The sequence below is a fragment of the Microtus oregoni genome, unplaced genomic scaffold (genome assembly GCF_018167655.1).
Source record: "Microtus oregoni isolate MIOR12 unplaced genomic scaffold, Mior012 000110F_ref0000174, whole genome shotgun sequence".
Classification (NCBI taxonomy): Eukaryota; Metazoa; Chordata; class Mammalia; order Rodentia; family Cricetidae; genus Microtus; species Microtus oregoni.
Window position 1 is genome coordinate 3318344 of NW_024544728.1, and position 23200 is coordinate 3341543.

At 45.0% G+C, this 23200-nt stretch overlaps 1 protein-coding gene across 1 annotated transcript in view; it reads left to right on the top strand.

The window, feature by feature from the left end:
• The window catches only part of LOC121443639 (alpha-aminoadipic semialdehyde dehydrogenase-like), a 28728-nt gene extending 12025 nt beyond the window's left edge, over window positions 1-16703 (top strand). Inside the window, exons 9-18 of the mRNA XM_041645464.1 lie at window positions 3120-3217; window positions 4942-4983; window positions 6550-6644; window positions 8860-8944; window positions 10614-10720; window positions 11748-11864; window positions 12028-12125; window positions 12266-12339; window positions 14964-15039; window positions 16461-16703. Coding sequence (XP_041501398.1) covers window positions 3120-3217; window positions 4942-4983; window positions 6550-6644; window positions 8860-8944; window positions 10614-10720; window positions 11748-11864; window positions 12028-12125; window positions 12266-12339; window positions 14964-15039; window positions 16461-16515 — 847 coding nt within the window. The 3' untranslated portion in view covers window positions 16516-16703. The remainder of the gene's footprint in view (window positions 1-3119; window positions 3218-4941; window positions 4984-6549; window positions 6645-8859; window positions 8945-10613; window positions 10721-11747; window positions 11865-12027; window positions 12126-12265; window positions 12340-14963; window positions 15040-16460) is intronic.
• Window positions 16704-23200: the final 6497 nt, after the last annotated feature.

A 23200-nucleotide genomic window follows, 5' to 3' on the forward strand; every position in this document is an offset into this window, starting at 1 on the left:
ATACTGTAGACCTGCTGTGTGTTAATACTGTAGACTTGCTGTGTGTTAATACTGTAGACCTGCTGTGTGTTAATACTGTAGACCTGCTGTGTGGTTAATACTGTAGACCTGCTGTGTGTTAATACTGTAGACCTGCTGTGTGTTAATACTGTAGACTTGCTGTGTGGTTAATACTGTAGACCTGCTGTGTGTTAATACTGTAGACCTGCTGTGTGTTAATACTGTAGACTTGCTGTGTGGTTAATACTGTAGACCTGCTGTGTCTTAATCCTGTAGACCTGCTGTGTGTTAATCCTGTAGACCTGCTGTGTGTTAATCCTGTAGACCTGCTGTGTGTTAATACTGTAGACTTGCTGTGTGGTTAATACTGTAGACCTGCTGTGTGTTAATCCTGTAGACCTGCTGTGTGTTAATACTGTAGACTTGCTGTGTGTTAATACTGTAGACCTGCTGTGTGTTAATCCTGTAGACCTGCTGTGTGTTAATCCTGTAGACCTGCTGTGTGTTAATCCTGTAGACCTGCTGTGTGTTAATCCTGTAGACCTGCTGTGTGTTAATCCTGTAGACCTGCTGTGTGTTAATCCTGTAGACCTGCTGTGTGTTAATCCTGTAGACCTGCTGTGTGTTAATCCTGTAGACCTGCTGTGTGTTAATCCTGTAAACCTGCTGTGTGTTAATCCTGTAGACCTGCTGTGTGTTAATCCTGTAGACCTGCTGTGTGTTAATCCTGTAGACCTGCTATGCTCTTTAGTGAATAACCTTCCTGAGAAATACTTGTGTTTTAGTTCTTGACCTACTGATTGTTAGCACTTTTATTTTTGACAGATAATAATTTCCTGATACATGAGTTATCCAGAGAACTATAAAACAAAGCTGTGACATTGCTCTCCATGCCTGAGGAATTAGCCTAGTGGCATTTCCTTAGCTGATTGTAATAGGAGACAGGGGATATATAGCCCAGGAAGATACGGAGGTGGGAGGGAGGGTAGAGTGTTAGTCTAGCATTCAGGAAACTCAGGGTTCAGTTCCTAGCATTTAGTATGCCAGGTATGGTGGCACATGCCTGTAATCTCAGAATTCTGGAGGTGGAGGCAGGAAGATCAAGAGTTCAAAGTCATCCTCAGCTACACAACAAGTTTGAGACCCTATCTAGAAAAAAAAGGACTGGGTTTTTTTTTGTTGTTGTTGTTGTTTTTTAACTGCCACAAGATTCATATGCTGTAAAGCCATCTCTTTGAAACTGTATCGTATGGTGGGTTTTTGTTAGTTTTGTGTTGGTCTTGGGGTGGGAGCCCAGGAACTCTGTGTGTGTACTCTGTGTGTCCCACTGAGTTGTACCCTCAGCCCCTGCTGAGTGGCTTGGAGAACATTCATTGTTGTGCAACTATTGCTATCTTATTCCAGGGTATTGTCCACATTCACTTCCCACTGCCTTCCCCAAGTTTCTGACAGTCACTGATGTACTTTTTGTCTTGAATTTTTCTTTTGGTGCCATTTTGTATAAATGGAATCATATAATATCAGCTCTTTTTTTTTTAAACACTATCTTTATGAGTCTTTTGCTTAGCATAAGGTCACACACAGCCTCTTGAATCTGGAGTTGACTAATACTGTTCTGAATCATCAGGAAAGCTGGGTTCACTATTTTTTTTTTAAAACCAGCTTCCCCTTTGACCAGGGAGGGAGGTTTCCTACGAGTCAAGGCTATCACCGTGCTGCTCTAGATGTTAGGTTCTTACTTCTTTGTTCATATGGATGAGAAGGATAGAAAACCTATCTCCTACCTCCCTACCCCCATAGTAGCCACTGAAGTGTTTTTAAATGTCACCGGAACATGAGTTTTGTATTCTTTGGCCTACTCTGTTCTTGCAGTCTGGATATCCTGTCCTTCTGTTGGCCTTGGCATCGCTCAGCAGCATACGTAGGATCTGGCTAAGCACAGCCACCTGGCATGCAGGCGCTCACGCCTGTGGGCTGAACCTGGCGAGTTGTACCTGAGTAATTTGCTCAGTCTGTCCAGTGTGCAGGCCGGAGCAGGGCTACCCTGCGTTGCTCACGTTGAACGGAAGCACAGACAACTGAACGGTGACGTTTCAGTCGGTAGTATTGTAGCTGTGTTCCTGAGAACCAACTGGAAATCCCAGAGCAGTTTTTAATTGTTTAAAAATTGTATATTTTGGGGGGAAATTTTAGTTGGGAGAGAAAAGGGTGTTCAAAGGAGGTACTGATTTTGGAGAACTCAGGGTAGCGGACATGACTTGAGCTTTGATCCTCTTGACTTCACCTCAACTTCCGGGATTATAGGTATAGACCGCCGCATCCAGTTTTGTGTGGTTGCCTTCTGAGTGCTAGGACGCAAGCTACACCCCCAGCCCCAAGAGAAATGTGTGTTATCTGGGTCCTGGAGTTAATTGTGAGTAATTTGACTTCAAGGCAGTCCCTTACTAAGTAGCTCAGGATGGCTTTGAACTCACTCTAGCACAGGCAAGCCTTCAGCATGTGCTCTTCCTACCTCAGGCTCCCAAGTCGCTGGGATTACAGGCTTGTGTTATAGATCCAGTCCTTTTCTTTTAAATAAAGCCTGCATGAGTACCACATGGGTGGCTGGTGCCTGTAGAAGCCAGAAGAGAGTTGGGTCTTCCAGAACTAGAGTTATGTATGGATGGTGGTGAGCTACCATGTGGGTTCTGGAAATTGAACCTGGGTCCTCTGGAAGAGTAACTGGTCTTTTTTAACTGCTGAGCCAGCACCCCAGCCCCAGGTCTGGCTATTCTTAAAGGGGTCGTATTGCAGATCAGGAGCCTGAAAGCGCCTGGTGCTCATTAAGAAGGCACAGGAACACGTTGTCTCTGCTCCCTCTCAGTACAGGAAGAACTCTCTTCATGATCTAAGGAGGTTCCTTTAAGGGCTGTCATAGCTCACAGAGCAGGTCGGCTTGCTTTCCCCGTGCTGCTACTTGTGAACAGTTTGTTTTCTTACCTCATGCCTTGGGATAGACTTCCTTGTAACCTTGACTGTCTTGCCAAGGGCTCATGTCATGCTTCTTGCTGGTACTGCTGGGTGCCATCATTTCTAGGTGTTTTTTTTTTGCCTGGGTGACTCTCTGTGTTCCCTTGCAGCACAGCAATGGCCAAGGATTCACGTGTGAACCTGCTGTCCTTCACCGGGAGCACTCAGGTTGGGAAGCAGGTGGCCCTCACGGTGCAGGAGAGGTTTGGTGAGTGTGGGCTTTGTGATGAGGGTTTGAATCAGTATATGATATCTGCAGGTCATTGCTGGACCTGGTGGTGCACGCCTTTAATCCCAGCACTTGGGAGGCAGAGGCAGGTGGACCTCTGTGAATTCAAGGCCAGCCCCGTCTTTATAGTGAGTTCTAGGCCAGCCAGTACTATATTGTGGCCCTGCTTTCCAAAAACCCAAGAAACTGAAAAACAGCAAACCAAACAAAAGGCTCAACAAAATAAAGAATAAGGTCAATAAGGTTGTTTAAAAAATTATTTTTCAGTGTAGCAACTATGAGTGACTTAAAAGTGAAATTCAGAAGACAATTCCACTATGGTGACATAAAAAAATAAAACACACATAAATCTAAAGTAGTGTTAGTCTTTGTGAGAGTAGCTAATGAAAGACATTAAGACCTAAATAAAGCCATCCCATTTTCACTTTTCCTGGTGTTTAGGCTTATTAAGATAGCAGTTCTTTTCAAGTGATCTCTGGGCTCAGTGTAGTTAATATCAACATCAGCTGTCTGTTTTGTGTCAAGCGACAAATTGATGCCAAAATTCCTATGGCAATGTGAAGAATGCTGGATATCTGAAGCAATTTTGAAAAATATTAGTGATGGAGAGCTCATACTTCCTGATTGTACAACTAGAAGTCATAGAGCAATGGGATAGAACCAAGAGCCCGTACATTTATTGCTCATGGGTGTCTTAACCTCTTCTTGACACAATTGCCAGACAATTTCAATGGGTAGGAACAGTCTCTTTTGACAGGTAGTGCTCAGACAAGTAGATAGCCACTTGAATTAGTATGAAATTTTTCCTTGTCTTATTCTAAACCTCAAACTTAACTAAAAATGCATGCACAGACAGACACACACACACACACACACACACACACATACACACACAGACACTCACATGTGGAGGTAAGAGGTCAATTTGCAGGAGTCGATTCATGCCATTCATGTAGGTCTTGGGGATTGAACTCAGGCTGCAGGCTTTATTTGCTGAGCCATCTTGTCAGCCCCTAATGAATTTCATTGCTTAAAGGATCGGGGGTGAGGGTTTGTTTATAGGCTCACAGGTGCCTTACCGGTTGCTACACCGCTGAAGAATTGATCTCTCCCTGCTCCACCAACCATTAACTGTATATAAGTCCCCAGGCAGCAGTGGGACCCCACGAGTCCACTTTTCCATGACAAGTGTTGACAGGCCCCATCTTATATGGGTAATCACACAGCTCCTTTGTGCTAATTTGCCATAGCCACATCCTGCCTGGAAGGCACCGGCCCCTACTACTTTGGAGGGCGTGATAGCGATGTCCCATCCCATTCATGGTGGGCGTTCAGCTGATTCTCAGTACTTTGACCAGTTATGAGTTCAGTGCAGTCACTGCTCAGGGAAGCTTCCCTGACCAGCGCGGACAGCAGCAACAGCTATGTGCATAACGCTTTGTCATTTACTCTCCCTAGAAACACGCACATGCATGGGCTCACACGCACACAGTGTGTACACTTAATATCCATTTTCCGTGTATTTCTCAAGAGCACATTCTTGTATGTAACTGTTGTACAATGTTGTGATTGTCATTAATATCATTGTTAAGCTGCTTGAATAATCAGAAAGTAAATGAAAAAATAACTAGAATGGCTCTAATGTGAGCCAGTGTGCACTGAGTACTGGAACAGGAAATAATTGTGTCTGTTTTCTTTTAAAGGGAAAAGCTTGTTAGAGCTTGGAGGAAACAATGCCATTATTGGTAAGGCTGCTCTTGCCTCTTTGCTTTCTGTGCAGTCATCTTGAATGTGTGGGACTTGCATAGAAACGCATCCTTTCCCAAGCCCTGTGTGCTTGGGACTCTGTGCCCATCTTTAGGAATTTTCCTTAGGAGTCAAGACATGAGCTTGGCTTAAAGGAAGACGGTGCTTAAGAAACAGGATAATGTTGGGAAAAATGTTACCTGGGGTCCTGAATGTGGGCATGAGACTTCTGTTGTCTCTAACGTGGCATTACTTCTTCATGCTTTTCCTTATCTTGTTCTCTAGAAACTGGCTATGTGCTCTTCTAGAATAATCACTTATTTCCTAAGTGACTTGCCGATTGCTTTAGGTTTCACACACACAAAGTTGACCTTTAGCGGAGTATTGGGGGCTTTCATGTTAGGAAGGAACAATTTTTTTTTTAAGATTTTTTTTTTTTACTTTTAAGTGTGTGTGTGTGTGTGTGTGTGTGTGTGTGTGTGTATTTGTGCAAGTGAGTGCAGGTACCTGAGGAACCAAAAGAGCCATCAGCTCCCCTGGAGCTGGAGTTATAGGGGCTTGTGAACTGCCTGACATAGGTGTTAAGAACCACTGGGGTCCTCTTGAAGAGCAGTACATGCTCTTACTCTACTGAGTTATTCCCCTGTGCACCCTGTGCAGCGTTTAAAGCAACAGTTTGCTCATCTGTAATGTAGGCTAATGATGCCCCAGTCTGAATGGATGGAGGGAAGGACTGAAGCACTGTGCTCTGTGCTCTGAGATCTGATGTCAAGAACACAGCTAGTACAAAACCTCACATTTACAAGACCCTGGATTTGGCCCCCCAGAACTGGGAGAACAATTAAATAGTGGATTACAGAGTTGTGAAATGGATAGGAAGTCTAGGTTGTGTGTGTGAAATGCCTCTTTATATCTTCCTGATCCGAGGATGCTTAGGTTGGACAGGTTACAGCATAGGAGGGGACGGTGGCGGTAAGATTCCGGAAGGCACAAGGAAGCAGGGATTGTAAGTCATAAATTAGCCTCCTACAGGTTAACCTTGTAAAGATGACTTTTCCTCATCTTCGGGGAGAGGAAGAGGAATGGAGGAGACGGTAGTGATAGGACGTTACCTGGATGTCTTCAGGGAAAGCTGGAACAGATTTTGATCATCTCCTGCAGCAGCGACAGGCTATCTCATGTAGGAACAGGAAGCTTTGTGGCAGTAGGGATGGACTAGGACAAGCAAGCAGCCTGATGGTGGCAAAGCTCATTGGATTTTCATGGAGCAGTAGTGAGGGGTCTCTAAAACAGAGGTGAAAGGTGACATGATCCAACCGAGACTCAGTTTACCTGTGTATTGGGTAAAGGTTGTAGTTTCCATTGCTCTGTCATTATATACCCTCCCCTAGAAGAAAAACACACCTTCCCCCTTGGACATGTGACTCTGTACCATGAACCATCTGTTCTGCAATGATTATTTTGATGTTACTGTATTTTCTAAAGGCATTGCTTTATACTGCTTAGCAAATGTTCTCTCTGTCTGCCTACTGCACACTGATGGCGCACACTTTTGTTTCTTTAAGCTTTTGAGGATGCAGACCTTTGCCTGGTTCTTCCATCAGCTCTGTTTGCCGCCGTGGGAACAGCTGGCCAGAGGTGTACCTCTGTGAGGAGACTGGTGAGTGTGTCCACAAACATGCTTGAGATTGTCCTTCTTCTTCCTACGAATGTGTGTATGTGTCTGTGTGTGTTGTGTGCAGGCGCGCTCAGAGGGCCCAAAGCAGGTGTCAGATCTCCTAGAGCCGGAATCCAGGTGGTTGTGAACTGCTCAGTGAGGATCCTGGGAACCTGTTGTAATAGGAGCGGCGGGGCTGCGTCCCCAGCACCCCGGCCCGCACGGCTAGCTTTACCCAAAATAATTACACGGAAACTGTATTCTTTTAAACACTGCTTGGCCCTTTAGCTCTAGCCCTTACTGGCTAATTCTGATATACCGATCAACCCATCTCTAATAATCTGTGAGCATCGGTCTTACCGGGAAGATTGTAGCCTATGTCCATCCTGGGTCGGAGCTTCATGGCGTGTGTCTGCCCGGGAGCGGGGCATGGCGTCTCTCTGAGGCATCTGCTCCCGAGAGGAGAGCTGTCGAGTCTGAGCTCACTTCCTCTTCCTCCCAGCATTCTGTTCTGTTTACTCCTCTCACCTATGTTTTAACCTATGAGGGCCAGCCAAGCAGTTTGTTTATTACTTAGCCAATGAAATCAGCAGATTGATATGACACTCCCACATCAGGAACCAAACATGGATCTTCTGGAAGAACAGCAAGACTTCTTTAACTGCTAAGCCCCCTGTCCTGCTTTTTGAGCACCCCCGTTTAATGAACTCTGTTGACTGGGCGTCATAGAAGAGTTACTAGAAAAATATATTCCCTAAACGTGAGTGGCTGATGTGTGCTCCTCCTCTACTCCTGTGATGGTGGCAGATGCTAAACCACCCTAAGCTGCAGTGGGCTCAGGTGACGGAAGCTGGACGCAGAGGTGATGCCAATTTTGAGTCAGAGTCCATGGCTAACATGGACTAAGTCCAGTGTCTTCTAGGAGATCAGACGAGTCAAGTTCTAAAACTGTTAACTAAACAGTTGCTTTGCTTTTTCCTAAACATTTCAGATATTGTAAGTGTTGGCCTCGAGTCTCAGATTTCACTCAGTGTGATATGGCTTATTGAAAAGCAAATGACTGTCACGTCCATTCTTTTCTTAGTATTTGGTTTGAACTGAGGTGGTGGCATGCACCTGTAATTCCAGGACTTGGGAGGGTGAGGGTGAGGTGAGAGTCCTCTGAGTCCAGGAGTTTGCGTTTAACTTGGGTAGTATTTTAAACACACACACACACACACACACACACACACACACACACGTCGGTATGAGGAGGTATTGTCTAGCTTCAGTGTGTTCAGTGTGGGGGATGTGGGTAGTTGAATTTATATACTAGATTGAGTTGGATTTCAATTTAGAAATAAATCCTCGATTTATTTGTTTGTGGCTCTCCTATAGTGAAAGACTACAGCGAAATAAGTTTTAGGTATACAATTTGGCTACATTTACATTTAAAAGCTGCCACAGAGTCATAGAGGAACTGGTTCTGTGTAATTTTCCCTCACTCCCAATTATGAGCAAATGTTTTATATAAGACTGATTTCTAAACCAGACCAAGTTGAAGAATAAGTGACAATATGATCTTTAAAAACATGATTTATTTTCATGTGTGTGGATATTTTGTCTGTGTGTATATCTATGCGCCTCATGTATGATTGATACCCTCAGAGGCTAGAAGTAGTGTGTCAAATTCCCTAAGACTGGAGCTACAGGTAGATGTTTGTAGCTTAGCAGGCCAGGCTCTTAGAAACTTGATACAGACATGGTTTATGGTGTTTTCTTTGATTGCATTTTTGGGTGCTTTTTTTGCTTGAGACAGACTCTCATGTATCCCAGGCTGGCCTCAAGCTATTGTGTAGCTGAGGATAGCCTGGGACTTCTAATCTTCCTGCTTCTATCTTTCTAATACTGGGCTCATAGGCATGCGATATACCATATCTGATGTGTGGTGCTGGGGAAAAAAACCAGGGTTTCCTGAATGCTAACATCAGCATGACCGGCTAACCTGCATCCCTAGCTTTGGTTTATGGTTTTACTTCAACATCCATCTAGAAGAGGTGGTTTATTTTCATAGTTAATATTAAAACTAGAAAATATATATTAAAAGCATGGGTTCGGTTTCTTTTCAGAGATGATAGTATTTTAGTAGTTACTAATCAGTACTGTTGAAGAACTTTTTTACTATCTCAGGATGTGTATATTCATCTTGCTATTCCCTGAATGCTTGTTCTTTACGTAGTTTTTGCACGAAAGCATCCATGAGGAAGTTGTATCAAGACTGAAAGGTGCCTACTCACAGATCCGTGTTGGGAACCCCTGGGACCGTGAGTAGCTGGTTCTTTTCTTAAAAGTTACTCCCTTTTGACAGCTGGTGCTACCTGTACTTCTGAGCTTTTGAGTTGGAGGTAGTGGTGGGTGCCCTTTTCTGAGAGTTCTGAGGGCAATTTGATGACCTGTCTTCCTAGGTTGAATCTCATACTTGATATGTAAGAGCTGAGGTCCTGGTTGTGTGGGGTGGTGATTGGATAGGGTGATGGTTGAATGGGGTGATGATGATAGGGTGGGGTTGGATGATAATTGAGTTCTTTTTCTTTTTGCTGCTGTATCCTTTCTAAGTCACCACCATCTGCAGGGAAAGTGTTCGAGTCCCTAGACCTGCTGCTTCCACAGCTCTCTTGTATAGTAACCAGAGTGGTTTCTAAGATGTATTCAGTGCTGGGCATGGTGGTGCATGCCTTTGAGCCTATTACTCAGGAAGAGATAGAGGCAGAACTAGCTAATCTCTGTGAGTTTGGGGCTAGCCTGGTCTGCATAGTAGTTTTAGGCAGATAGAACTACATAGTGATAGCCCATATTTTAAAAAAAGCAGGGGAAGAGACAAGGGAAGGGTTGGTTTGGGCCCGGGAGGATGGCTCAGGGTTAAGAGCACATACTGCAGAGACCCAGAGCATACATATCAGGTGATTCACAACTGCTTTTTGTGTTTGGGGAGTGGGTTGATACATTGTCTCTTAGTGTCGCCTTAGTGACTGGCCTTGAACTCAGAGAGATCACCTGCCTCTGCCTATTACATGCTGTGATTAAAGACATGCACCATCATGTCCAGTTTTTAAAACATCTACTAACTCCAGCTTCAGGGGTCTGACGCCTCTGGCCTCTGCAGGCACCTACACTCATGCCTTCGCCTACACAAACACAAGCATACACATAATTGGGAATAAAAATAAGTGAAAAAAATGTAATTCACCCTTTGGCTAGGGACACTCCAATGATCTTACTCTGCTTAGACTAAGATCAAGATTCCCTCTGTGGCAGATTCCCAGGCTTTTATGATATGGATTCCTTCCACCTTGCTTATTGTCCACTAGATCCCCAGCCACTTGGCCTGGGCTCCAGTTTATCCAACTTTCCAGTGTTTTCAAGCATTCCTGGTTCTTTGCTGCTATTTCCTCTGCTAGAAATAACTTTGCTGAGGTCTTCCCATGATCAACGGCTACATGCTTGCAGAGGTTTAAGTCCCTGAGGTTCCTTCAATGCTCTCGTTTCTGGCAGTTGGTCAGTCTACCCCGTAGAGCTGCACACTAGTCACAGAGATTATAGTGGTTTCAAGAGTGAGCACACTGTTATGAACATGCCACTCCTGTGTTTTTAGGGCATCACTTTGATAGCCCTTCCTCTAAGGTAGGGTTTGGCAAGCATATTCAGTTTGCTATCTGCATATGTCTGCCTCACAGCTACCCCTGCTCATTTGCATATTATATATAGCAGCTTTCAGACTACAAAGGCGGGGTTGAGTAGTTGTGTTGGAAACCACATACTTGATAGAAAACATAAGATGCTAAGCATCTGGTCCTTCACAGCAAAAGTTGCTGATTCCTGCTCTTAACTGAGGATAGAGGGAGGAGGGTTTAGCCTCTTAATTTGGAAAGCCACTAACATAAAAACACCATGCCATTGAGGGCAAAATGAAGAGCATCTCTTTTCTCTCCCCAGCGAATATTCTCTATGGACCACTACATACCAAACAGGCAGTGAGCATGTTTCTTCGAGCCGTGGAAGAAGCAAAGAAACAAGGAGGCACAGTGGCCTTCGGGGGCAAGGTATTGAGAGTTGTGGGTGGATAATGACAGCCTGTGTCTTTCTTTCCCCTGAACTCAGATTGCTGAGAAAAGGTGGGTCCCAGAAGGGTCCCAGATGGATGCTCTTCTTCGCCCCATTACAAGGGAAAAAGGGTTTTGAGGAATGCATGATGACAGAATAGCCCTGAGACCCAGAAGAAACTGTCAGAATAATTGCCCTCGAGTCAGTCCCTAGGACTAGTTGTTACAGAAATTGGTCCACCCTTGTGTGAGACCTGAGTTCATGGTTCTGTCGACCCATGCAGGAACAGGTAGAGTTGCATGCAAACAGTTTAGAGTGCAGGGTTGATGCAGAGCTTAGAGTGCCAGAGTTCAGTAAGTGGAGAGGTTGTATGGGGGCTGGCTACGCATGCGTCTTTTTGGAGTTTTATGCAGTGAACATGAATTCCCTGGGGCATGCGTAACAGAGTATCAGAAACTGGTTTGGAAACACTGGAAACTGGATGTTGAAGACCAGTACTGAGTACTGGTGATGTTTCCCTGGGTTGTAGTTGAGTCCTCAAGTGACCTTACCCCAAAGGGCAGGGGACACTGGCTGTATTGGTTTAGGTCTGTTCTGCTGCCTTCATTTATTAACGACTGATGGCCTCCCTGAGGGTCACACGTCCAGATGCCATCACTCCAAGTCTTGGTCATACTCAGTGTGTGAACTGGGGTAAATGCTACTACTAAATGAATTACATAATGGGTCCAGATTGCCTATTTTAAAATGAACTCAAAAACAAGCATTTCAGCCGTCTGCCCCACCAAATAACGTTATTGCAACACACAGTATGGTTTTCCTCTCCAAACTCCTTCTCTGTTTTCTCTCTGACAAATAGGAGCAGGAGGGCGCTTTCACTCAAACAGGATGCTGCTTTGGAGAAAACAGTTACCTGTAAATGCTGTTTTGTTTCTCTCCTCATAAATGTAGGAAGGATGACGTCCTCCGATCCCAAGTCTGGGGAAAGGAAACCCATCCATTCTTTTTATCTTCTTTCTGCTTAAGGTGATGGATCATCCTGGCAATTACGTAGAGCCCACCATTATCACCGGCCTGCCCCATGATGCCCCCATCGTGCATGAGGAGACTTTCGCCCCAATTCTCTATGTCTTCAAATTCAAGGTAAAAAAAAGAAAAAAAGATCTAAGCCATGAAAGAAAACGGATTTAGCAAAGCGTTGCCTCTTGGTTTTCTTTTGTGCACTAAAACTCTGTTCTATGCTGTGAGCTTTGACCTAAGCACAGTGGCGCTGGTAATGCTCACAGCTTCTGGTCTCGTCCTCTAGAACGAAAGAGAGGTCTTCGAGTGGAACAATGAGGTGAAGCAAGGACTCTCGAGTAGCATTTTCACCAAGGACTTGGGCAGAATCTTCCGATGGCTTGGGTATAACTTAGTCTGTTTTGAACGTCTTTAAACGTTTGACGTGGTTGGTGGGTGGATTGTGTCCATGTGAGAGCCGCACTATCTGGGCTTTGTTCTGTTTTGATTTCTGGTGTTCTCACTGTCCCTCTCCTCGCCCACAGACCCAAAGGTTCAGACTGTGGCATTGTGAACGTCAATATTCCGACCAGCGGGGCTGAGATTGGTGGTGCCTTTGGTATGTAGAGACTCGTTTTCTCTTTTTAAAAGTCACTTTTGGTTTGGTCCTAGGCTGATATGCCTGCTAGGCCAACACTCTACCACTAAGCTAAGAGCCTCTGCCCTCCTTTCCACACTGAACAGCAAAGGAATAGTAGTGTTTGCCTTTAGTTTGTCCAGAAATGGAAACCCAAGCTGGGTGGTTATCACACGTGCCTTTAATCCCAGCAAAGCACTTGGGAATCAGCGGCAGGTGCATCTCTTGCATTTGAGGCCAGTCTAGTCTACAGAGTGAGTTCTAAGTCAGCCAGGGCTACGCAGAGAAACCTTGTCTCAAGAAAACAACAAAACAAAATAAGAAATGGAAATACAGTTTATATTCTGCAGTAACCTGTAATCTGGCATGCCGGAAAGCGCGTGCACTCCAACCCAAGTTCTTACCAGGGTCCTCATCTTCTGCTTAGATTGGAGCAGGGCCCTTAGCTCAAGATACATGAACCTTGAAAGTCAGTATTTTTTTTTTTTCTAGACAGAAGATCCCAGATCCAGAAAGGTTAAAACTTTCTACTTCAAAGCCAGGAAACTTAAAATATAATACGTGTGCAAATACACATGCAAAGTAGACTTAGAAATTGACTTGGGTGATGTGGAATGAAGAAATGACAGACACCTGTACAGAAAAGCTGAGAACTGGTGGTCTGTGCAGTCCGGTGGAGACACAGAGCAGCAGCCAGGGAACTCAGTGCTTTTACTACTTACAGTGTGAACAGGAGGAGGAGGCAGGTTAGCTAATGTCCACAGGAAGTGCTGCGGGGGACGTCTCAGATTGCAGTCCTCGGGATGAGGGAGCTGCGCTTGAAATGTTCAGCACACACGGATTTTAGCCAAAGACCAACTGTTGGTGTGCACCCGTACTTGGACCTAAGGAAGGCCTTGCTATTCCCATGGGTCTGAGGTGTTGGGGTCCTTGCATGGCTGTGCTCATGTCAACAGCATGCTTTCACTTAGGACTTTACTGTTCCCTCCCCAGATTTCACTAGATGAGATACTAAGTCGTTTATTTTTCTGGACCCTTTGAGGACCCTATAAGTTACTGATGTTTACTGATAGCTTTTTTTTTAGGGGGTACATGTTAAGTTTAACTTGTTAAAAATTATTCATAGTGGGGCAGCAAAGATGGCTTAGTGGGTAAGGAGGTTTGCCACCAGGCCTGAGACTCTTTGAGTCCAATCCCTGGATGCTCGAAGGAAAGAACTGACCTTGGAGGTTGTCTTCTGGTCTTTACACTTAGAAAATGTATACAAAAATTAAAAACAAGTTAGCCAGAATGGTTGAGTGTGGTAGCCCATTCTTGTAATCCCAGCTCTCTGTAGGCTGAGGCAGAAAGATTGCCATAGTGAGGCTTACCTGGAGTGTGTACCAGGCCAGAAAGGCCCAGGTTGGAAAAAAGAAAGACAATAACAAAAAACCCAAAGCAAAAATCCAAAGTATAGTAAAAATAAGTGGCCTCCCAGAACCTCCTTCCTCCATACCCAACTTTACATATTCTCTCCCTCCCTCTCTCTCTCTCTTTCTCTCTCTCTCTCTCTCTTTCTCTCTCTCTCTCTCTCTCTCTCTCTCTCTTTCTCTCTGTCTCTCTCTCTCAACATAAACACATGAAAATCAAACAGGCCAAAGACCAATGAAACAAAAAGAGAAATGTCAAAACTAAATAAAAGTTCAAAAAAAAAAAAAAGAAAACCAAAAACACCCCATGGAGTTCACTTTGTTTTGGCTGACTACTCCTGAGCATGGAGCCTGATGTGGAGTGTGGCTGATAAGCACTTTGACATGCCACTGAAGGAAACCGATTTCCCTTCGCCATTGGAGTATCGCTTGCCAACAGTCGCTTAGTTAGGGCTGGGGCCCAGTCTTCATTTCTCCCTGTTGGTGCTGGGACCACATCTGACTTGAACCTGTGAAGGTTTTGTGTGTGCTCCCACAGTCTCTGTGTTCATATGTGCATCCGTTTGGTTGTGTTCGGGGGAGACTTTGCTGGGACCACCATCAGCTCTGGTTCCTGCAGCTTCCTCTTCCACACACATTCCTGAGCCTTGAGGGAGGGGCCTGATGGCACCCCCTTTTAAAGCTGAGTGCTCCAGAGCCTCTCTGCATATTGTTTAGCTCGGGTCTCTGTTGCTTTCCTTCTTCCTTTTTTTTTTTTAAGTTTAAAAAACATTTAAGATTTATTTATATGTATCAGTGTTTGTCTTCATGGGTATGTGAGCACCACTTAAATGCCTGGTGCCTGCAGGGCCCAAAAAGAGGGTGCCAGGTCCCCTGAAACTGGAGTTAGAGGTGGTTGTGAGCTGCCACGTGGGTGCTGAGAACTGAACCTGGGTCCCATACAAGAGTGTAGACAGTGCTCTTAACCACTGAGCGATCTCCAGCTGCCACTGCCACCACCTCTTCCTTCTCTTTTGTTTTGGGGACACACATACACACACTTTTTATACCTTATATACCCCAGGCTGAACTCAAAATCTTTCTGCCTCAGTCTCTAGGGTTGGGATTAGAGGTGTGTACTCCCTTGTCTTGTTCTGCTAGCTCAGGTGTCCTCTGAGGGCCACGGAAAAGGTGTGCGATGATTTTGCGTTTCTCTAGGAGGAGAGAAGCACACTGGCGGCGGCAGGGAGTCTGGCAGCGATGCCTGGAAGCAGTACATGCGAAGGTCCACATGGTAAGGAAGGGCTCTGGGCAGGAGGGTTGGTCTCCGAGCCTTCGGGAATGGGCTGCTGCTTGTCTCTCTTCCAGTTCTGTCTTTGCTCCGTTCCACTTGGTTTTATTTTTCCCGGGTCTGTAGCTGCCTTCTTTTTGAGCACGCATGCTCTACTATGGGTAAAGCACCACTAATTCCAGATGCTCCCAAATCTGAAAACTTCTGCACTGGTGTGACATAACATGTGGACAGCTTCTCCAGCTGGCCCTTGGATGGGTGGCAGTCATAATGGAGGGATCCCAGGAATGTCAAGTTGCCTCGAGGCAGTGTGTACAGAGAGAGCTACACGAAGCAGGAATGGACTTCAGGCTGCCTTGAGTCCCATCCCCAAGGAGTCTCCTGTTTATGCAGATGTTCCCAAATCAGAAGAAGGTCTAAAAAAGTGACTCCCGCATATTTACAGTAAAGGACGCTCGCCTTCCATTGTCCCTTCCGGCCTCTTTGTCTAGCATAACAACTGACTATGAGGTTTCCTTGTTGGATTCTGCCCCAGAGGTGGAATAGGGAGGATGAGAACACCGGGTCACTCAGCGTGAGGAGGTGGAAGGAGCCATCCTTTCCATTTCTCCCGTGATGGAGTTTTCTTGTATAGTGAAGTAGAGAGGAGCGTGGGGGTCTGGCCTGTAAGCTTTGGAGTGGGGGTACCAGCTTAGAAGTATGAACAAGACTTTAGGGCATTTGCCTGGACATGCATGGCGGCTTCTGGAGAGGCTGCCTGGGACTTGTTTTCTCTTTATTGTGCTCTCTGGCCTACTTGGGTGGGACTGGCTCGAATGCCTAGGAGACCCAGTCATTGCCATGCTGTGCTCAGTGGGACGAGTGCTGGGCGGGGCTCCTGAGACCTCAGCCTGGTTCCCTCAGAACAGCCCAAGCTCTGCCTCCTGCTGTGCTGTAGGCTGGCTTCTCTTTTTCCTTTTCCTGTGCGCTCACAGCTGCGCAGGCAAACACAGCGTTCTGACTTTTCAGAGCCCATAGACCCAGGATGCCTTTCCTCTAGAAAACCCAAGTGTCTTGTGACTAGTTTGGGGAAAGGAAAAAGAAGCAAACAAATGAAAACCTTTAAAAATGACTACATTCTTACCAGTATGGGACTATTTAAATTCCCCCTGATAATGCAATGCGAGTTCCTGAGAAAGTTAAATCGCCTGTGTGCTTACACGATGATCACAGGAAGCTGGGGGTAGCAGAGGCTGTGCATCTCCCAGACGCCTGGGTTTCCCTTGTTCTTTTCTAAGGAGTCACACTGACATTGTTTTGTATACCAATTTTTTTTTTTCTTACCAACTTGAAAGTTGCTAATATAGACGAGCCTATGTTTTTATGTTATGAACGTATTCTACACTGTGTATGCACCGCCATTCACTTAGTTCTCTTCCTCCCAGTACCATCAACTACAGCACAGACCTTCCCCTGGCTCAAGGCATCAAGTTTGAGTGACGATGCTTCAATTTGACCTCACAGTCTGCGGCTGCTCTGAAGAGGCCCCAGAAAACTTCGATTTGCCCTGATTGTTTTATATACCAACAGTGGCTAATCTCTAGTGATCCCCAAACCTGTCTAAATCAAGATACCCATTTTTCAAATTTTCAAATTAAATATTCTCAACCTAGTTACATTTAGCAAAAGATGGGTTTGGTGAATTTGTGTCATTAGTTACCATTTTTTATTACAGTTAGTTAGTTAAGTACATGCAATCTCCGGAAATTGGGGGCGTGGAAAACGGATTAGAGAGGAAGAAGAGTGTTTGCCTGTATGACAGAAGGGAACACCAGATCTCATTACAGATGTTTGTGAGCCACCACGTGGTTGCTGGGAATTGAACTCAGGACCTCTGGAAGAACAGCCAGTGAGTGCTCTTAACCTCTGAGCCATCTCTCCAGCCCAGAAGAAGAGTCTTTGTGTAGAATGATGAAGGCTGTCTTCTGAGTAGTGTTTAGTCCTCATGGTCCCCTCCTCTGGCAGGGATTGAAGGGATGAGGTACCCTTACATGCTGGGGACCACAGATCTGAGTAGTGTCTAATCAGTCCCCGAGATGAAGGCTGTCTTCTGAGTAGTGGCATAGTCCTCTCCTCTGCCAGGGGATTGAAGGGGTGAGGCACCCTCACTTGTTGGGGACCACAGCACAGGTTCAGGTATATGACTTTCAGTGTTTGAAATGACAGTGGGTCATTGTTGGGCGAGGTGAGTGATTTAGGTCAGTTGTGAATGGTGGCCTAGCATGTGTGGGGTTCTGGGTTCGAGTCCTAGCTCTAAAGCAACAACAACAAAATGTTCTAATGGCAAAGAATGTTCACCTACTTATGACTCCTGCTCATGACTGTCAAACAGAAAAGAGTGGGGTTAGATAGATCTTCATTCTTGTCCCAGAACTTGTCACCTGCTGGGAACTCTGGGACTGAAGTCACTCATGAAAGCACACACCTGGATGCCCTCAGTGACCTCAGAGCGTATGCCAGAGCTACAGGCTGGGACAACTGCTCACGGGTTTCTTCTCAGTCTCAGAGCTCACGGCGCACTTCGGAAAGGTCCCTGCTGAGCTCCTAAGGTCTCACTGGGAAGCTGTGGGCAGGCCCAGTGTACCTGTCCTGTGGTACTGTCACTCTGTCCTCTGGCGTAGCAGCCACCGCTGTGCCTACTCCTGTCACACTGAGCCCACGCAGAAGCCGCTGGAGACTAGGACTTTTGTAGGTAACTTGAGGCATCATGGACAATCATAAAGAATTGGGGGACTGATTTGATTGCAGTGGCACGCTAACCAGATTCAAATTTGTGTTCACACTGCTCTGTTTTCACCGGTGGGTAGCATTGAGTGGCAGGTCCTTGCCATCCCTGGATATGAGCCAAGCTAAATACTGGTGATGGAGCAACTGAGAGGGTGTTGGCAGGAATGAGGGTAGGGGAAAAAAGACAGTTCGTTTCTTGAGGAAAATTTGACAGTACCCCAAATTACTAGGAAACTGACATGGCTTGCTAAGATTTGGGGGTGGACTCTAAATCATTGCTGTGGCCATGAGGACAAATTGTCCTTTTTCATAACACACAGAATGCGGTGAGCTGGCCAGTTTCTTACTGCCTACATTAGAACTCATCTTGAGGCAGGCTTTTTTTTTTTTTTTCCCATCCAGGAATCTTAATAGTTGAGATTATACGTGTGTGTCACTGTCTTGATTGTTTAAAGCAAGAGGATGAAGTTGGAGAATCAGGAACTTGGAATGTAGTTCCCACACCAGGTACACACCTGGAATCTTAGCATTCAAGAGGCAGAGACGAGGATCATGAGTTCTAGGCCACCCCTCAGAACAAGAGATCACGTCACGATGAACAAAACAAAAATGCAGTCAGGAGTAGTACTTTAACTCTGGGTGGCCTTGACCCTAGATATCCACCTGCCTCTGCCTCCCAAGTGCTGGGTTTAGAAGTCTACCATTGTGCCTGACCAGTACTCACTCATTTTGCTCAAACACAAAACAATCTTACACTTCAGTTAAACATTTAAGGAGCTATGTATGATGGTGTGGCCACACATGGCCACACATGACAATGGCATGTGCAGAAGGTACCTTGATGGGGAACTAAAAACTGATGAAGAGGTTCCTTTGGAAGTTCATAATTTTTATGTATTTCTAGCATGAGGACTTGGTTTGTTGTCATAATGTTTTTATTAAAACTTGAACTTTTAAGTTGTTCTCTGTACTTCTTTTTACTGATTTAAGAAATAAAGATTATTTACTTGTGTGTGCGTGCGTGTGTGCAGGTACATGTATGATGATTCTCCACCTTACACAGAGGCTGCTTCATCTAGTCTGTGTAGCTAACGGGAATCCTGTCTGCAATCCTCATGAGCTCCTGGAATGACAGGCAGGGCCACGCCCTCTAGGTGTCCCTGTGAGTGTTGGGGCTCCAGACTCAGTCCTGCGTGCTTGTGTGTCAAGTGCCTTCCCTGCTGAGCCATCTTCCTGCCTGTTAACATGTTTTTATGTGTTTGGGTGTTTTGCTTAGATGTATGTCTGCACCCACCTGAAGAGTGTTGGATCCCTGGAACTGGAGTTATTGTCAGCTGATGTGCGGGTGCTAGAAATTGAACCTGGATCCTCTGGAAGATGCTAAGCCATCTCTCCACTCCTACCCTGAAATGCAAGGTCCAGGCTGGCCTGGGACTCACTCTGTAGCTGACAATGACCTTGAGTTCCTGATCATGCTGCCTCTCCAGTGCTGGAATTACAGGTGTACATTACCATGCCGATTTAATGCAGTGCTGGAGATGGAAACCCAGGCCTTGGGTGGCAAGCAATCTCCCTACAGAGCTACATTCCCAGTCCCTTTAACTTGTATAGAGTCAAAAACTATTAATATACTGTTTACCAAATTTAGAGAATCAAGTCAGAAGTCTTCCTCTACTTTTTTTTTTTAATGATTTATGTGCTTTGGTATTTTGTCTGCATGTATGTCTGTTGATGTCAGATTCCCCAAGGTAGTTAACAGGCAGTTGTAAGCTGCCATGTGGGTGCTGGGAATTGAACCCAGGTCCTCTGGAAGAACAGCCAGTGCTCTTAATCACCGAATCGCCTCACCTTTCCACCCCCTTCCTCTGCTTTCTTTTTAAGAGAGAATTTTTAAGAATCAGGGTAGAAAGTAAAATTTTAGGAAGGGTGAGTGAGAGTGTCGACATAGAAGCCAGTGGCTGTATTCCCTTTCCCAAACCTCCTGAGCGACTGACCGCCGACTCTCCTGATGCTCTTTGCCACTGTGTTTTTAGGTTTACTTTGAGTCTTTTTAATTTTCTGTTTCTGAGTGTTCCGTGCATTTATTTCCCTGCACCATGTGCCTACCTCATGCCCAAGGAGGTGAGAAGAGGGTGTTTAGTTCCCTGGACCTGAGTTAGGAATGTTTATGACCTTTCATGTGGGTACTTCAGATCAAAGCACCCACATGGGTTCTCTGCAAAAACAATGGGGATTTCTTTTTTATTATTATTGATTTTATTGAGCTCTACATTTTTCTCTCTTCCGCTCCCTTCTTCCTCCCTCCCCTTCAACCTTCTCCCATGGTCCCAATGTTCCTAATTTACTCAGAAGAGCTTGTCTTTTTCTACTTCTCATGTAGATTAGATCCATGTATGTCTCTCTAAGGGTCCTCACTGTTGTCTAAGTTCTCTGGGATTGTGTTCTGTAGGCTGGTTTTCTTTGCTTTATGTTTAAAATCCACCTATGAGTGAGTACATGTGATAATTGTCTTTCTGTGTCTGGGTTACCTCACTCAAAATAATGTTTTCTAGCTCCATCCATTTTCCTGCAAAATTCAAGATGTCGTTATTTTTTTTCTGCTGTGTAGGACTCCATTGTGTAAATGTTCCACATTTTCCTTATCCATTCTTTGGTCGAGGGGCATTTAGGTTTCCAGGTTCTGGCTATAGCAAACAATACTGCTATGAACATAGTTGAGCACATGTCCTTGTGGCACAATTGAGCATCCTTTGGATATATACCCAAAAGTGGTATTACTGGGTCTTGAGAAAGGTTATTTCCTACTTTTTTTTTAAACTTTTTTTTATACTTATTTATTTAACTTTATTATGTTTGTTGGTGTGAAGGTGTCAGATCTCATGGAACTGCATTTTCAGACAGTTGTGAGCTGCCATGTGGGTGCTGGGAATCGAACCTGGGTCCTCTGGAAGAGCAGTCAGTGCTCTTAACCGCTGAGCCTTCTCTCCAGCCCCTTATTTCCTACTTTTCTGAGAAATTGCCACACTGACAGCCAAAAGGTGAACAACAGGTATTCTTAACTGCTACCCCATCTCTCCAAACCCATAGATTTAATTAGTTAATTAATTATCATTTTTCAAGACAGGGTCTTTCGTTTTGTAGACCAGGCTGGCCTCAAACTCGGAGATCCAACTGCCACTACTCCCCTAGCTCTGGAGTATTAACAGCATGTGCCATCACGCCTGGCTTCTTAGTTTTATTTATTTTTCTTTTTATTATTCTCTCTCTTCTTAGATTTATTTATTTATTTATTTATTTTTGGTTTTTCGAGACCAGGTTTCTCTGTAGCTTTGGTGCCTGTCCCGGAACTAGCTCTTGTAGACCAGGCTGGCCTCGAACTCCCAGTGACCGTCTGCCTCTGCCTCCCAAGTGCTGGGATTAAAGGCGTGCGCCACCACCGCCCGGCAGATTTATTTTTAATATACAGAAACTTCCTTGGTTTGTTTTATTTTTAAGATTTATTTATTATGTATATAATATTCTGCCTGCATGTATGGCTGCATGCCAGAAGAGGGCACTAGATCTTATTATTGAGAAATAAGCCACCATGGGGTTGCTGAGAATTGAACTCATGACCTCTGGAAGAGCAGCCAGTGCTCTGAACCTCTGAGCCATCTCTCCAGCCTCCAGAAAGTTTTTTAAGAAATTGTGCATATGCTATTTGCTACATGCATGCTTGGTTTATTGCTTGAATCAGGGCAAACATCTCAAATATCACTTCTTCATGTTGAGCATACTAAAGTCCTTTCTTTTAGATTTTTGAAAGACATATAGTACAGGAACTGGAGAGATGGCTCAGCACTGACTGTTCTTCCAGAGGACCCAGGCTCAATACCCAGCACTCACGTGGCACTTCAGAGCCGTCTCTACCTCCAGTTCCAGGGGATCCAACACCCTCATCCAGAAATATATGCATCAGTGCACATAAAATAAATGAAATTCACAGTACATTCCTGCTGTGTGTAGTCACATGAGCTTATTCAAGCTGTAACTTAGTAGCCAGCAGCAACAACAGCCTACCTTTCTCTAGAGAAGTCGCTTTCAACCTTCCTAGTGCTGTGGGCTTCTTGATACAGTCCCTCATGTTGTGCTGACCCCCAAACATACAATTATTTTCATTGTTACTTCATAATTATAGTTTTGCTACTGTTATAAATCACAGTGTAGATATTTATGAAGGTAGAGGTTTGCCGAAAGAGGTCATGACCCATAGGTTGGGAACCGCTGCTTTAGATGTCCCTCCTCCTGCTCTCCCTAGTCTCTTAAAAAATCACCCATCTGGGTGGGCTGTAGTGGCGCACGCCTTTAATCCCAGTACTCGGGAGGCCCAGGCAGGCGGATCTCTGTGAGTGTGAGACCAGCCTGGTCTATAGAGCAAGTTCCAGGACAGGCTCCAAAGCCACAGAGAAACCCTGTTTTGAAAAACAACAACAACAACAACAACAACAAAATCTTTCTAATTTCAAGATTAATTTTTTTTTGTTTCTGTAGGTGTGAGATTATTTTTGTGCCTGGATTATTTCACCAAATTTTAAGTTTCATCGATGTTGATAACAGAATTCTACCCATCGTTAGTGGCTGACTGATATTTTCCATTGTGCATATGCACCATATTTCATCTGCACATGTAGGTTGTCATTGGCCATGGTGACGGTGAATTACTAAACCTGGGCGTGCAGATGTCTTATACATTAAGAAGAACTAGGAAGACTTGGGATTTTAAAAACTTGCATACATGTATCTTGATCTATTCCAGTTTTTAAGGTTCCTTGAAAATGTGTGTAGTTTTGTAGGGTTTTGTTTGTTTTTGGCTTTCCGAAACAGGGTTTCTCTGTGGAGCCTTGGAGCCTATCCTGGAACTGTGTAGACAAGACTGGCCTCGAACTCACAGAGATTACCTGCCTCTGCCTCCCGAGTGCTGGAATTAGAGGCGTGCGCCACCACCGGTGGTCCAGTGGTTTTGTTGTTTTGTAGCCCAGGTGGGCCTCACACTCTAGTGAAAGCTGGCTTCTACCCCTCCCACCCCCCGCTTCCTGGGATTACAGGTGAGTGCCCACCATGCCCAGCTCGACGTCTTAACTTTTAAATTTATTCCTACATGAGATGATTTCAGTTATTGTAAACTGGATTCTATGTGGCCGAGCGTGGGAGAGTCTCGGGCGTCATTATGGTGTTGACCTGTAGGTGTCACTGTTGTTCAGTGCCATGTTGGAGCTTCCTAGATTCTAGGGCTCATTCTGGAAGTTTCCAGTCAGCAGACAAGTGCTGAGCTCACGGCCCAGTTTTCATCAACTTCCTTATGTACCAGTGTAGGAGCAGCCAAGATAAGCTAAATATGAACAGACCACCCAAAGGAAGT